Raw genomic sequence first — 14,231 nt, 5'->3', positions numbered from 1 at the left:
CAAGTAGCCAATTATTTTCCATTTGATATGGTTGCCATGGTTACTGACAATATCCTTAAAATTAAGGCCAAGCCAGAAAGAAAGAAAAAACATGAATAGATTCAAAAGCAGACTATTTAGGCCTAACTTGATTTTTGCATTGTCCTTGAATGAAATTCCTTGTTTTCAAAATAATAACTAGCTACATATTCATAAAAACTGAATTATTTTCTCTTACAAAACACTATTAATTATTTATCGGGAATTGTAAATACGAAGAATTGTATTCCAATATGCAGTGAGTGTCCTAGAATAATACCATTACTATTACAAATACAGTATTATGTGCATGGAAATGTATCCCAGCATGCATGCTTGACAGCGAAACGACGAACAGGGAAGGATGATGAAGCTAAAATGGCAGCTCAACTGACGGTGCTGCCAATTCTGGGTGAAGAAATACACAATGAACAAACTAGAACAAAAGGCGATATGACACATTTTATTTGATATTCTTTGCTTTAATCCTGAATTAAAAGACGATATGGTTTGAGATTCAGAATTCCGGGAAAGAAAGAACGATTCGACGCTCTGAAATTAGAAGCATATTTCCCAGTTGCATCGCGCGGGCTAAAATTTTTTCCGTTTTTGGAAGATACACTGGGATGTAACAATTCTGTTGTTTTTGCAGTACAGGATGGACAAATGACGCAAAATATAGGCTTTTAAAATGACCGTTGAGATATAATTGAAAACTATCTAATTGTTTTTTAAATGTAATATATGCATTGTTCTCCAAAACGATGATGTGTGCTGCTGCTGCAGCCGGTGGAGGGATTCTTCCATCCACATCGCCTTCGATGAGGATAGGCATCAGGGTCATTTCTGGAGTTGGTGACGATTTCTCCTCCATTGGGTCGGGTATGGGTTCGTGTCAAACACCGGGAACCCAGTCGGATTGCCGAAGTCGGTACCAGCTTCTACTCTCTGGGCGAGCTTTGGCGGAAAGATACAGGAGGATTTATACCACGGCTATCAATGACAAAGAGCAAGGGATAAACCAAGGAAGGTAGGTTGGGTGAAAATGAGAAATGTCTGACACAAAGCTGGCTAGCCTTGTAGCTAGCTTGCAAATTAGCCCAACTACCTGCAGGGTTTGTCACACAACCAATACTGTTTGACTGCACGCTCACATCCACTTAGTCTACTAAACTAAACGATTTACGATGGAAAATCCATCTTATATCATGGAGTTATGTTTAATCGGCTAATATTCAGTTAGCCAGGCCAACCTCTCTACCTAGTTTGCTAGCAAGGTGGCTAGCTTTGACAGCTAGCTAGCAATCCAACACTTAGCAGTTTAACAGCTAACTGGCCACATGATAGCTGCCAGCGTTAACGTTAGTGTCCAGTCATAATCATTTTACTGTGGGAGACGGGTAGGTTAGTTTTGAATTGGCTGATTTACTCACATGATGTTACCCGTCAATTATGTTACTAGGTTAAATCGGTAACTTACTAGCCAACTAACTAGTAATGAGTAGCTAGCTAACCTAATTAGCTAGCCCGTTATTTAGCATAGCTAGCTAACGTTAGCTATCTACTCTAGTTGCGTTTTTGGTTCTTTTTTACGCACTGCAGTATACAGGCTTGCCAGCTTACGTCAGGACTGTACTCTACGTATGATCAATGCATGTTGGTGAATGTGTGTAGTTAGCTAGCTAGTCTATACATTCGGCAGGTAAATAAAAACAAATGTCAGTAGCTGCTTGATTTGACATCTCACGTAGCTAAGTAGCTAGCTAGATTGTTCGATCCAATGTGTGTGGTATAGATCCTATTTAGTTACTAGTGGGGCTATGTCATAAACCCTGAATGTTCGAGAATTGGTTTTAATTTCCAGCCATATTGGTCAGGGCGAAACCCAAATCAATTCAATTGGATTGAGTGGCAGTAGAGGCAGAAACACGGTTTTACTTATGCAGGAAAATAAAGTTAAGTGAGATCTCAGAAATTGTGTAATAGAATTGTCAACCAAAGATATTGTCATGTAATTCTAAATACAGTTTATACAAATGTTCTGTATAAATAGCCTCTAAGATGTGTAAACAGACCATAAATGTCAATTTTTGTTTTCTTGGAAAGCTGTGAGTGCTAATATATGATAGTGTCACAACTTGTGTAAGTCTTATCATCCACAGATTCAGCTGGTGTATGTTTGTATATTAGAGGGCTTCGCGGATCTGTGTGTACCCAATATTCTAAGGGGTCTGGGCCAGGTCCTGTTAGATTGGGATTGTGTATCGGGTCTATGTAGCTACAGCTGATAGACCCATGAAGACCTCTATTGTGGATTGACTGTATTGTTTGAATGTAATGTTGGCATATTGTCAGTTAAAGCTACACCTTTTGGGTAACTGATGAAATTCACATAGCAATGTGAGTGTTTAGATCTGTCATTCTTTTTGAATGCAGTCTAAGAAGTGGTAGATCTATTCTATGTGCATTATTTCTATTCTTCCCATGCTTAAGTTTTGTTTTTGCATCTTACTTTGGGTTTTGTACACCAACTTTAAACAGCTGAAAATACTGTTTTTGGTTATTAAAAAAATATTTCAGTGGTTTAGATTGTTTTGTCACATTAACTAAAATTAGGCAAATTGAATCTGAATATAGCACTTTTCTATAATAAAAAAAAAATGTATGGAATCATTCCTCTAAAACTGTCTGGTTGGCTAGCTAACAAACATTGCAGATCAATTCTTAAAATTAATTTTACACAATAGTTTATTACAGCATTGACAAACCATGGTTGACCATCTCCCTGACCAAAATGGCTCACCTTTATCCCATCATAAGAGTGTTCATGCCCATTGTATTATGGTAATTCCTAATTATATGGTGTGTGGGCCCAAATTCACAGGGCTGTAGTAGCAACCCTACCCTGGCAAATGGTTCTATCAAAATTGACACCTCAAAGTAGGTTTAGGAGCATTTCCGTAGAATTTACGCAGCTGGTTAGGAGAATTAACGTAGCAGTTTAGTATAATTAGGTTAAGGTTAGGAAAAGGGCTAGCTAAAATGGAGAAAAAAAATCTACTTTTGACATCAGTTTGACAAACTGTGTTCCATCTAGGCTTGACTCTGGCAAACGTAGCCAGCGCTTTTTTCTCAGAGATAAAATGGTGGCCTTAATTGGGATTATACAGTGTATTTAGAAGGTATTCAGACTAGAGGTCGACTGATTAATCGGAATGGCCGAAGTTCTCATAACAATCGAAAATTGGTATTTTTGGATGCCGATTTGATTATTATTATTATTATTTTTTACATCTTTATTTAACGAGGCAAGTCGGTTAAGAACACATTCTTATTATCAATGACGGCCTAGGAACGGTGTGTTAACTGCCTTGTTCAGGGGCAGAACAACAATTTTTACCATGTCAGCTCAGGGATTCAATCTGGCAACCTTACGGTTAACTAGTCCAACGCTCTAACCACCTGCCTCACGAGGAGCCTGCCTGTTACGCGAGTGCAGTAAGAAGCCAAGGTAAGTTGCTATCTAGCATTAAACTTGTCTTAAAAAACAATCTATCAATCATAACCACTAGTTAACTACACATGGTTGATATTACTAGTTTATCTAGCGTGTCCTGCGTTGCATTTAATCGATGCGGTGCGCATTCGCGAAAAAGGACTGTTGCTCCGTATACCTAACCATAAACATCAATGCCTTTCTTAAAATCAATACACGGAAGTATATATTTTTAAACCTGTATATTTAGCTAAAAGAAAGGTCAGCAGGCAATATTATATTATATTCAAACCGTTTTAAAAACATCAGTGTTTGAATGATGTCTGTGAGTATAACAGAACTCATATGGCAGGCTAAATCCTGAGAAAAAATCCAACCAGGAAGTGGGAAATCTGAGGTTTTTAGTTTTTCAACACTTTGCCTATCCAAGATAGTGAAAATTTGGTCCGATTGCATTTCCTAAGGCTTCCTGTAGGCTTCCACTGTGAAGGAGGAGAGAAAAGAGCTGAGAGCTATCCAAATAAGAGCTATCCAAATCTACTAATAATATGCATGTCTTAGTTTCTGGGCCTGAGTAGCAGGCAGTTTACTCGAGGCACCTTATTCATCCAAGCTACTCAATACTGCCCCCCAGCCATAAGAAGTTAAGGACTCTCACACCATGAGAAACGAGATTCTCTCTGGCCTGAATACCAAGTGTCAGGTCTGGAGGAAACCTGGCACTATCCCTACAGTGAAGTGGGGTGGTAGCACGCTGTGGGGATGTTTTTCAGCGGCATGGACTGGGAGGCTAATCATGATTGATGCAAAGTACAGAGATCCTTAATTAAGTCCTGAGTGCACTGGCGCAGGTTTTCAGGCTGGGGCGAAGGTTCACCTTCCAACATGACTACAACCCTAAGTGCACGTCCCGAAGCCAGTCTTGTGTTGTCTTGGCTAAGTATCAATGTACTTGAACCCTATCGAACATCTCTGAAGAGACCTGAAAATAGCTGTGCTGCAACGCTCCCCATCCAACCTGACATAGCTTGAGAGAATCTGCAGAGAAGAATGGGAGAAACTCCCTAAATATAGGTGTGCCAAGCTTGTAGCGTCATGCCCATGAAGTCTCAACTCTGTAATCGCTGTCAAAGGTGCTTCAACAAAGTACTGAATTAAAGGTCTGAATAATTATGTAAATGTGATATTTAAAGATTTTTTTATACATTTGCAATAATGTCTAACCCTGTTTTCGCTTTGTTATTATGGAGTATTGTGTGTAGATTGATGGAAGAAAAATTATTTTATCCATTTTAGAATAAGGCTTTAACGCAACTGGAAAAAGTCAAGGGGTTTGAATACAATCTGAATGCTCTGTATGTATTTGAATTACTTCCACATGCAACTTGGATTAAGACTGTAATTAGCCTTTTAACATGATTATTTACCCCATAAGGTAAATGGCAATATGCAAGAGACTTGATAAACCATGTGCAATCAAGGAACGGTCATGAGATGGGAATTCTAATTACAAGTGTTTTTAATTACTTTGTACAATGTATTAAGCTTAAATTGCAAAGCAATGACAAGTATTACAAGGCATGATCAGAGCGGGACAAAGAAACCATGGATTGTGCCATGACCCATAGCTCTTGGGAGAGGGAGAAAGAAAAATAAAGTGTAGGTATCTCACCACGGCAAGTCAGGAACATAGGCGAAATAACAGCAAGTCTAATACCCTTTTATAAGCAACTTAGTTGTTTGGATTCAAAATATGAGTTGTTGGTTGATAGCATTACTGTAAAGTTAACCTCCAATCAGATATCAGACCTACAGGATGTTATCACAACAGAAGCTCTGCTTCTCAGAGGTGTGAAGATGTGGTTTGGCAAGATCAACACTGGGAATGCTGAATTCCTAAGATGACACAGTCAAGTCACTTCAGGGGCTTCCCTACAACTGGGTGTATTGATACACCATACAATGTGTAATTAATAACTTCACCATGCTCAAAGGGATATTCCAATGTCTGCCCCCCCCAATCTACCAATAGGTGCCCTTTGCGAAGCATTGGAAAACCTCCCTGGTCTTTGTGGTTGTATCTGTGTTTGAAATTCACTGCTTAACTGAGGGATCTTAAAATGATCTCTGTTTGTCATACAGAGATGAGGTAGTTGTTTGAAAATCATGTTAAACACCTATTGCATACAGAGTCCATGCAACCTATTATACTGAACAAAAGTATAAACCCATTAAACAATTTTACTGAGTTTATGTAAGGAAATCAGTGAATTGAAATCCATTCATTAGGCCCTTACCTATGGATTTCACATGACTGGGCAGGGGCGCACCCATAGGTGGGCCCACTAGAGAGCCAGCCCCAACCAATCAGAATGAGGTTTTTCCCCGCGAGGGCTTTATGACAGACAAATACTTCTCAGTTTCATCATCTGTCTGGGTGGCTGGTCTCAAACGATCCTGCAGGTGAAGAGGCCGGATGTGGTGATCCTGGGCTGGTGTGGTTACACATGGTCTGCTGTTGTGAGGCCGGTTGGACGTACTACCAAATTTTCGAACCTGATGTTATGGTAGAGAAATCAACATTAAATTCTCTGGCAACAGCTCTGGTGGACATTCCTGCAGTCAGCATGCCAGTTGCACGCTTCCTTAAAACACAGACATCTGTGGCATTGTGAAACCGCACATTTTTATTGGCCTTTTGTTCCCAGCACAAGGTGAACCTGTGTAATGATCATGCCATTTAATCAGCTTCTTGATATGCCAAACCTGTCAGGTGGATGGATTATCTTGGCAAAGGATAATTGCTCACTTACAGGGAGGTAAACAAGTTTGTGTACAACATTTGAGATGTTTTTTTGCTGATGGAACATTTCTGGGATTTTTTTATTTCAGCTCATGAAACATGAGATCTACACTTTTATGTTGAAATGTATATATTTTTTTCATTATGTAACTTGCTAAACATTTCTACTCCTGAACTTATTTACACTTGCCATAACAAAGGGATTGACTCAAGACATTTCAGCTTTTAATTTTTAAATAAGTTGTAAAACAATATGACAATTCCACTTTGACATCTCAATTTAATCTATTTTTAAATTCAGGCTGTAACACAACAAAATGTCAATGTAAGGGGTGTGAATACTTTCTGAAGGTGCTGTGTCTGGTATCTGTATTTCTTGCCTTAACTAACGATAGTTAAGTTTGACAGGGTCTCCAGAGTGGTGCAGTGGTCTAAGGGTGCAGTGGTAGCTGTGCCACGAGATCCTGATTAGAGTCCAGGTTCTGTCGCAGTCGGCTGCGACCGGGAGACCCATGGGGCGGTGCACAATTTGGGAGACGCCTAACACAGGACTGACAGCTGATCGTCCTCGCAGTGGCAGACCACGTGTAACAACATCTGCACAGGATCTGTACATCCGAACATCACACCTGCGGGACAGGTACAGAATGGCAACAACAATTGCCCGAGTTACACCAGGAACGCACATCAGTGCACATCCGTGCTCAGACTGTCCGCAATTGGCTGAGAGAGACTGGACTGAGGTTTTGTAGTCCTGTTGTAAGGCAGGTTCTCACCAGACATCACCGGCAACAACGTCGCCTATGGGCACAAACCCACCGTCGCTGGAACAGACAGGACTGGCAAAAAGTGCTCTTCACTGAGTCACGGTTTTGTCTCACCAGGGGTGATGGTCAGATTCGCGTTTGTCGTCGAATGAGTGTTACACTGAGGCATTTACTCTGGAGCGGGATCGATGTGGAGGGTCCGTCATGGTTTGGGGTGGCATCATCGGACTGAGCTTGTCATTATTGCAGGCAATCTCAACATTGTGCGTTACAGGGAAGACATCCTCCTCCCTCGTGGTACCCTTCCTGCAGGCTCATCCTGACTAGAGGTCGACCGATTAATCTGCATGGCCGATTTCAAGTTTTCACAACAATCAGCATTTTTGGACGCCTATTATGGCCGATTACATTGCAGTCCATGAGGAGACTGCGTGGCAGGCTTGACCACATTCTCCAACACTGTTTTTGCATTATTTAAACCAAATTGAACATGTTTCATTCTTTTTTTGAGACTACATTTATTTTATTTATGTATTATATTAAGTTAAAATAAGTGTTAATTCAGTATTTGTTGTAATTGTCATTTATTACATGTGTATATATAAAAATAGGCCGATTGAATCATTATCGTCTTTTTTTGGTCCTCCAATCGGTATCGGCGTTGAAAAATCATAATCGGTCGACCTTCAATCATGACATGACCCTCCAGCATGACAATGCCACCAGCCATACTGCTCGTTCTGTGCGTGACTTCCTGCAAGACAGGGATGTCAGTGTTCTGCCGTGGCCAGCGAAGAGCCCGGATCTCAACCCCATTGAGCACGTCTGGAATCTGTTGGATCAGAGGGCTAGGGCCACCCCTCCCCCCAGAAATGTCTGGGAACTTGCATGTGCCTTGGTGGAAGAGTGGGGTAACATCCCACAGCAAGAAGTAACAAATCTGGTGCTCTCCATGAGGAGGAGATACATTGCAGTACTTAATGCAGCTGGTGGCCACAACAGATACTGACTGTTACTTTAGATTTTGACCCCCCCCTTTGTTCAGGGACACATTATTCCATTTCTGTTAGTCATATGTTTGTGGAACTTGTTCAGTTTGTCTTGGTTGTTGAATCTTATGTTCATACAAATGTTTACACGTGGAATTCGCTGAAAATAAATGCACTTGACAGGGAGGACATTTCTTTTTTGGCTCCGTCTGTTAGCATATTTTTTTTTTTACATGTATTTTTTTGCGTATTGATTAGACATTTCTGTGATAGGCTATAGGCCCAACTCTTACTGAATTTGCTATTTTATTTCACAATGTGTTTCAGGGGAAAGAAAACTTTGAGCAAGAAGAAGCTGAAACGGCGCCAAAAGGTCAAGTCAAAAGTCAAAACAAGAACCAAGGTAAGATATATTTTATTGGTACAAGAGGGACCTTTCTTTCCTTGTGAGTTACTCACTTTTTTTCAGAATAATACATTGTTTTCATTGCAAATTTGTTGCTTTTAAGTTATTTTTGGTCAAAGAAAGTTGGAGTTGCCTATTGAGAATCTCAAGCTGAGAATAAAATGATATTTTCTTGTAATGCTTCACCTTTATCAAAGCATTTTATTTTCATGGTACAACTCGTATACATAACTACACCTCCTAGGCTATACACATGTATGAGCACAGGCTTGCTTAGCTGGTTTTGCCGTTGATCAAATGAACTCTGCTGATTTTGATTATAACAACATTAATGCATTAGTTTCTCCCTCATTAATATTTAAGTTGGTTGCCAGGAACACCGTTTTACTTAGTCGGCTTGACCAACTGCCAGGGCTTCAGCTCTCTCACCTGGAAGAGTAGCTGGAGAAGGAGGTTGAAGTAGTAATGGGAGTGGGTCTGGCTTGGGTGTGATGGAGCTGTTGCTGAGCAACCTATGTGTTCCACATTTCCACGGACACCGTTGCCAGCCTGCCCTCCATCTCCTCACCTGTGCTAGGACTCTTTCCTTTGTGTTTCTCTGTGCAGGGCTAGGAATAAAATGGTGTAGTAGGCCCTACCCTTATAGTCTCCCAAACCTAAACAAACCCCCAGAGCTGATGTGGATATATTTATCTTTTCTTTCACATTGCAAGTGTCATCTGCACTGTGGTGGGACCCTGGTAATGCCTGGCTGTTGAGGATTTTCTTTCTTTAGCAGTTAACCTGTTGCGACGAGCAATCCCGTTGTGTAAGAGTATTGATAGCTAGCATAGCATTAAGCCTAGCATCCAGCAGGCAACATTTTCACAAAAACAAGAAAAGCATTCAAATAAAATCATTTACCTTTGAAGAACTTCGGATGTTTTCAATGAGGAGACTCTGTTAGATAGCAAATGTTCAGTTTTTCCCAAAATATTATTTGTGTAGGAGAAATCGCTCCGTTTTGTTTCTCGTTTGGATGAGAAAAAAAAACGAAAATTCAGTCATCAAAACGCCGAACTTTTTTCCAAATTTTTTCACATCTATTCGATGATAATTCATTCGTGGCAGTTTGGTTTCTCCTCTAAACCACATGGGAAAATGCATGCAGCTGGAGATTACGCAATAATTTCGACGGGGGACACCAAGCGGACACCTGGTAAATGGAGTCTCTTATGGTCAATCTTCCAATGATATGCCTACAAATACGTCACAATGCTGCAGACACCTTGGGGAAACGACAGAAAGTGTAGGCCCATTCCTTGCGCATTCACAGCCATATAAGGAGACATTGGAACAAAGTGCCTCCAAAATCTGTGGTATTTCCTGTTTGAAATTTCATCTTGGTTTCGCCTGTAGCATCAGTTCTGTGGCACTCACAGATAATATCTTTGCAGATTTGGAAACGTCAGAGTGTTTTCTTTCCAAAGCTGTCAATTATATGCATAGTCAAGCATCTTTTCGTGACAAAATATCTTGTTTAAAACGGGAACGTTTTTCATCCCAAAATTTTAATAGCGCCCCCTAATGCATAACTGGTTAAAACATTTCCCCTGTGAGTGTTGAGCCACAAGCAGGCAGAGGGTAGAGCGATGCAGACAGGCACACCCCAAACATCACACGGTGGGTGCGGCTGGTCCGATTTTCACTCATGCCTCTCTCATACAGGTGGGGCTGGTTCCTTTCGCTCTGGCTCCCCTCTCTGATCTAGTGTGGGACTGGTCCCATTTCACGCCCGTTTCCCCTTCTGATACGGCTCGGGCCAGCTTGTGCTTTAGAACACGCCCCCCCCCCCCCCCCCTCTGTCACAGCATGGTATTTAAAGGTATACTCAGCGAAGTGACTTTGCATGAGCAGCACCACGATATTTCGACGAGCGAGATAGAAGGTTTAGTTCTCACAGTCACACAGTATGTGCGCAAGTTCGCTTCACGCAGTTACGTGGTAGATACGAGAACGGAACAGCGGCAAAGTTGATCCACTTGATTCAGAACTCTTAGTTGTGTAAATTGACCCACTCTGCTGTTTACTTTCTGCACCTGTTATATCGCTGAGCCTACTTTTTTTTTAAAGGGCCTCTTCCTCATTTGCCTGCTTCTCTGCTTACAAACACACACATGGGTGGAGTCTGGCATGGCAGGAGGAGGGGAAAAGGGAGGAATGCTATTGTAGTAGTTTCATCCTGAAGCAGTTTAATGCTTTTGCTATTCAGACTGCTTTTTTGTGTGTGGAAATATTATCATGTTCAAAACCACCTAAAACATCTCAACTAGAGGTCGACTGATTTAATCGGAATAGCCGATTAATTAGGGTTGATTTCAAGTTTTCATAACAATCGGAAATCGGTATTTTTGGGCGCCGATTTGCTGATTTTTGTTGTTTTTGTTGTATTTTATTTTTTTACACCTTTTTATTTAATCTTTATTTAACTAGGCAAGTCAGTTAAGAATACATTCTTATTTTCAATGACGGCCTAGGAACGGTGGGTTAACTGCCTCGTCCAGGGGCAGAAAGACAGATTTTCACCTTGTCAGCTCGGGGGATCCATATTTGCAACCTTACAGTTAACTAGTCCAACGCAATAACGACCTGCCTCTCTCTCGTTGCACTCCACAAGGAGACTGCCTGTTGCACAAATGCAGTAATCCAAGGTAAGTTGCTAGCTAGCATTAAACTTATCTTATAAAAAACAATCAACTATAATAATCACTAGTTAACTTCACATGGTTGATGATATTACTAGATATTATCTAGCGTGTCCTGTGTTGCATATAATCTGACTGAGCATACAAGTATCTAAGTATCTGACTGAGCGGTGGTGTGCAGAAGCAGGTGCGTAAACATTAATTCAAACAGCACTTTCGTGCGTTTTGCCAGTAGCTCTTCGCTGTGCGTCAAGCATTGCGCTGTTTATGACTTCAAACCTATCAACTCCCGAGATGAGGCTGGTGTGACCGAAGTGAAATGGCCGGTTAGTTAGCGCGCGCTAAGCGTTTCAAACTTCACTCGCTCTGAGCCTTGGGGTGGTTGTTTCCCTTGCTCTGCATGGGTAACGTCAAAGGTATATGAAATATTATATATATATATTATTTTTGTATTTTTTTATAAATATCATCCTGTGTTTGAATTAAATCAACAATATTCACTGAGCTTGTTTGATGCTTTAAGCACACAGTTTTTTTGTGTTTTTTTTTGTGTTGAATTTGACCCCTTTTCTCCCCAATTTCGTGGTGTCCAATTGTTTTAGTAGCTACTATCTTGTCTCATCGCTACAACTCCCGTACGGGCTCGGGAGAGACGAAGGTTGAAAGTCATGCGTCCTCCGATACACAACCCAACCAAGCCGCACTGCTTCTTAACACAGCGCGCATCTAACCCGGAAGCCAGCCGCACCAATGTGTCGGAGGAAACACCGTGCACCTGGCAACCTTGGTTAGCGCGCACTGCACCCGGCCCACCATCGGAGTCGCTGGTGCGCGATGAGACAAGGACATCCCTACCGGCCGAGCCCTCCCTAACTCGGACGACGCTAGGCCAATTGTGCGTCGCCCCACAGACGTCCCGGTCGGTTACGACAGAGCCTGGGTGCGAACACAGAGTCTCTGATGGCACAGCTGGCGCTGCAGTACAGCGCCCTTAACCACTGCGCCACCCGGGAGGCCCTTTCAAGCACACAGTTTGATAAAATAATTAAGACACACAAATGACTAGAAGGAATCCGACCAGTAATTTGTTTGATTCTGCCTGGCCCGGCCTCAGACTTGCTGCGCTGTGTGACTAGTACCCGTTATCTCTCTCCTCCCTGCTGCGTTGATCATCAGTATTTATCGCGGTGTCTGTTATGCTGAAACATAATTACAGCCATTTGACTGAAAAGTTCTCTTACTGAAATCCTCAATTTTGTTTAGGAAAAACATACCCTATTTCCTCAAACCTTGCTTTCTTTACATGACACGTATAGTGCATTCGGAAAGTTTTCAAAGCCCTTGACTCTTTCCACATTTTGTTACGTTGCAGCCTTATTCTTCAAATTGATTACATCTTTTTTAATTACTATCTATACACAATACCACATAATGACAAAACAAAAATATTTTTGAGGTTGATAAACACCTTATTTACATCTTCAGACCTTTTGCGACAAGACTTGAAATTGAGCGCAGGTGCATCCTGTTTGCATTGATCATCTTTGAGGTTTCTAAAAACTTGGAGTCAACCTGTGGTAAATCAATTGATTGGACATGATTTGGAAAGGCATACCTGTCTAAATAAGGTCTCACAGTTGACATTGCATGTAAAAACCAAACCATGATGTCGAAGGAATTGTCCGTAGAGCTCTGAGACAGGATTGTGTCAAGGCACAGATCTGGGTAAGTGTACCAAAACATTTGTGCTGCATTGATGGTCCCCAAGAACACAGCGGCCTCCATCATTCTTAAATTGAAGGTTGGAACCACACAGCCTCTTCCTAGAGCTGGCCGCCCTGTCAAACTGAGAAATCGGGGGAGAAGGGCCTTGGTCAGGGAGGTGACCAAGAAACCGATGGTCACTCTGAAAGAGCTCCAGAGTTCCTCTGTGGAGAGTGGAGAACCTTCCAGAAGGAAAACCATCTCTGCAGCACTCCACCAATCAGACCTTTATGTTAGTGGCCAGACGGAAGCCACTCCTCAGTAAAAGGAACATGACATCCCGCTTGGAATTTGCCAAAAAGCACCTAAAGGACTCTGACCATGAGAAACCAGATTCTCTGATGAAACCAAGATTGAACACCTTGGCCTGAATGCCAAGCGTCACATCTGGAGGAAACCTGACACCATCCCTACTGTGAAGCATGCAGGTGGCAGCATCATGTCGTGGTGATTTCTTTCAGTGGCAGGGACCGGGAGACTAGTCAGGATTGAGAGAAAGATGAATGGAGCAAAGTTCATAGATCCTTGATGAAAACCTGCTCCATAGTGCTCAGGTGCGGCAAACTTGTTGCGTTATACCCAAGAATACTCAAGGCTGTAATTGCTGCCAAAGGTGCTTCAACAAAGTACTGAGTAAAGGGTCTGAATACTTATGTAAAAGTAATATATCAGTTCATTTTTGCAAGTTTTAGCTTTGTCTTTATGGGGTGTTTGTGGATTGATGAGTAGAATGTAATCAATTTTAGAACAAGGCTGTAACGAAACAAAAATGTGGAGGTTATTTAGGACGTACTTCGGATCGCTAAAATATCCTAATGATTATGACCACACTTCCTCAATTCAAATATTCAGAGAATAAAAACCTCCAGGCTTCCTTTAACTGTACATTTATTGGAAAAAATTAAGAATTACAGGGGGCAGTCTGACAAAATAAAAAAAATCCTGTCCGATTTGTCTTCAAGAATAACGGACATTCTGGAGTGATTACATAAAGAATGTTGGTTAATACTAGTCCTGTGAGAATAGGTATTTTGTAATGTGCATGCTATGCATAGAGTGCTTTTGCAAACTATTCAGCCCCCTTGACGACTTCCACGTGTTACAGTACAGCCTTATTCTAACAAGTAAGTGTAAGTAGTCCGGGTGGCCATTTTGATTATTTTGTTCAGCAGTCTTTGGGGTAGGAGCCGTTTAGAGTTAGAATTGGCTCTCCGGTACTTCTTGCTGTGCGGAAGCAGGGACAACAGTTTATGTCTTAGTTGACTGGAGTCTTTGACAATATTTTAGGGCTTTCCTCTGACACA

The 14,231-nt window shown here is 41.5% G+C and overlaps 1 protein-coding gene across 30 annotated transcripts in view; it reads left to right on the top strand.

The window, feature by feature from the left end:
- The first annotated feature begins 354 nt into the window (after positions 1-354).
- Positions 355-14,231, top strand: part of LOC109904047 (E3 ubiquitin-protein ligase MYCBP2) — a 340,396-nt gene continuing 326,519 nt past the window's right edge. For 26 of the 30 annotated variants that reach the window (XM_031793404.1, XM_031793443.1, XM_031793356.1 and 23 more), the window contains exons 1-2: positions 381-1,048; positions 8,401-8,476. In XM_031793404.1, the coding sequence (XP_031649264.1) occupies positions 783-1,048; positions 8,401-8,476 (342 nt within the window). In that variant the 5' untranslated portion in view covers positions 381-782. Of the gene's footprint in view, positions 1,049-8,400; positions 8,477-14,231 lie in introns of all 30 variants that reach the window. The other 4 variants (XM_031793477.1, XM_031793472.1, XM_031793485.1 and 1 more) reach the window with 1 other exon arrangement.

This window comes from Oncorhynchus kisutch, linkage group LG2 (genome assembly GCF_002021735.2).
Source record: "Oncorhynchus kisutch isolate 150728-3 linkage group LG2, Okis_V2, whole genome shotgun sequence".
Lineage (NCBI taxonomy): Eukaryota > Metazoa > Chordata > Actinopteri > Salmoniformes > Salmonidae > Oncorhynchus > Oncorhynchus kisutch.
The sequence above is the reverse complement of the archived record's forward strand: the minus strand, read 5'-3'. Positions and strand labels throughout refer to the sequence as shown.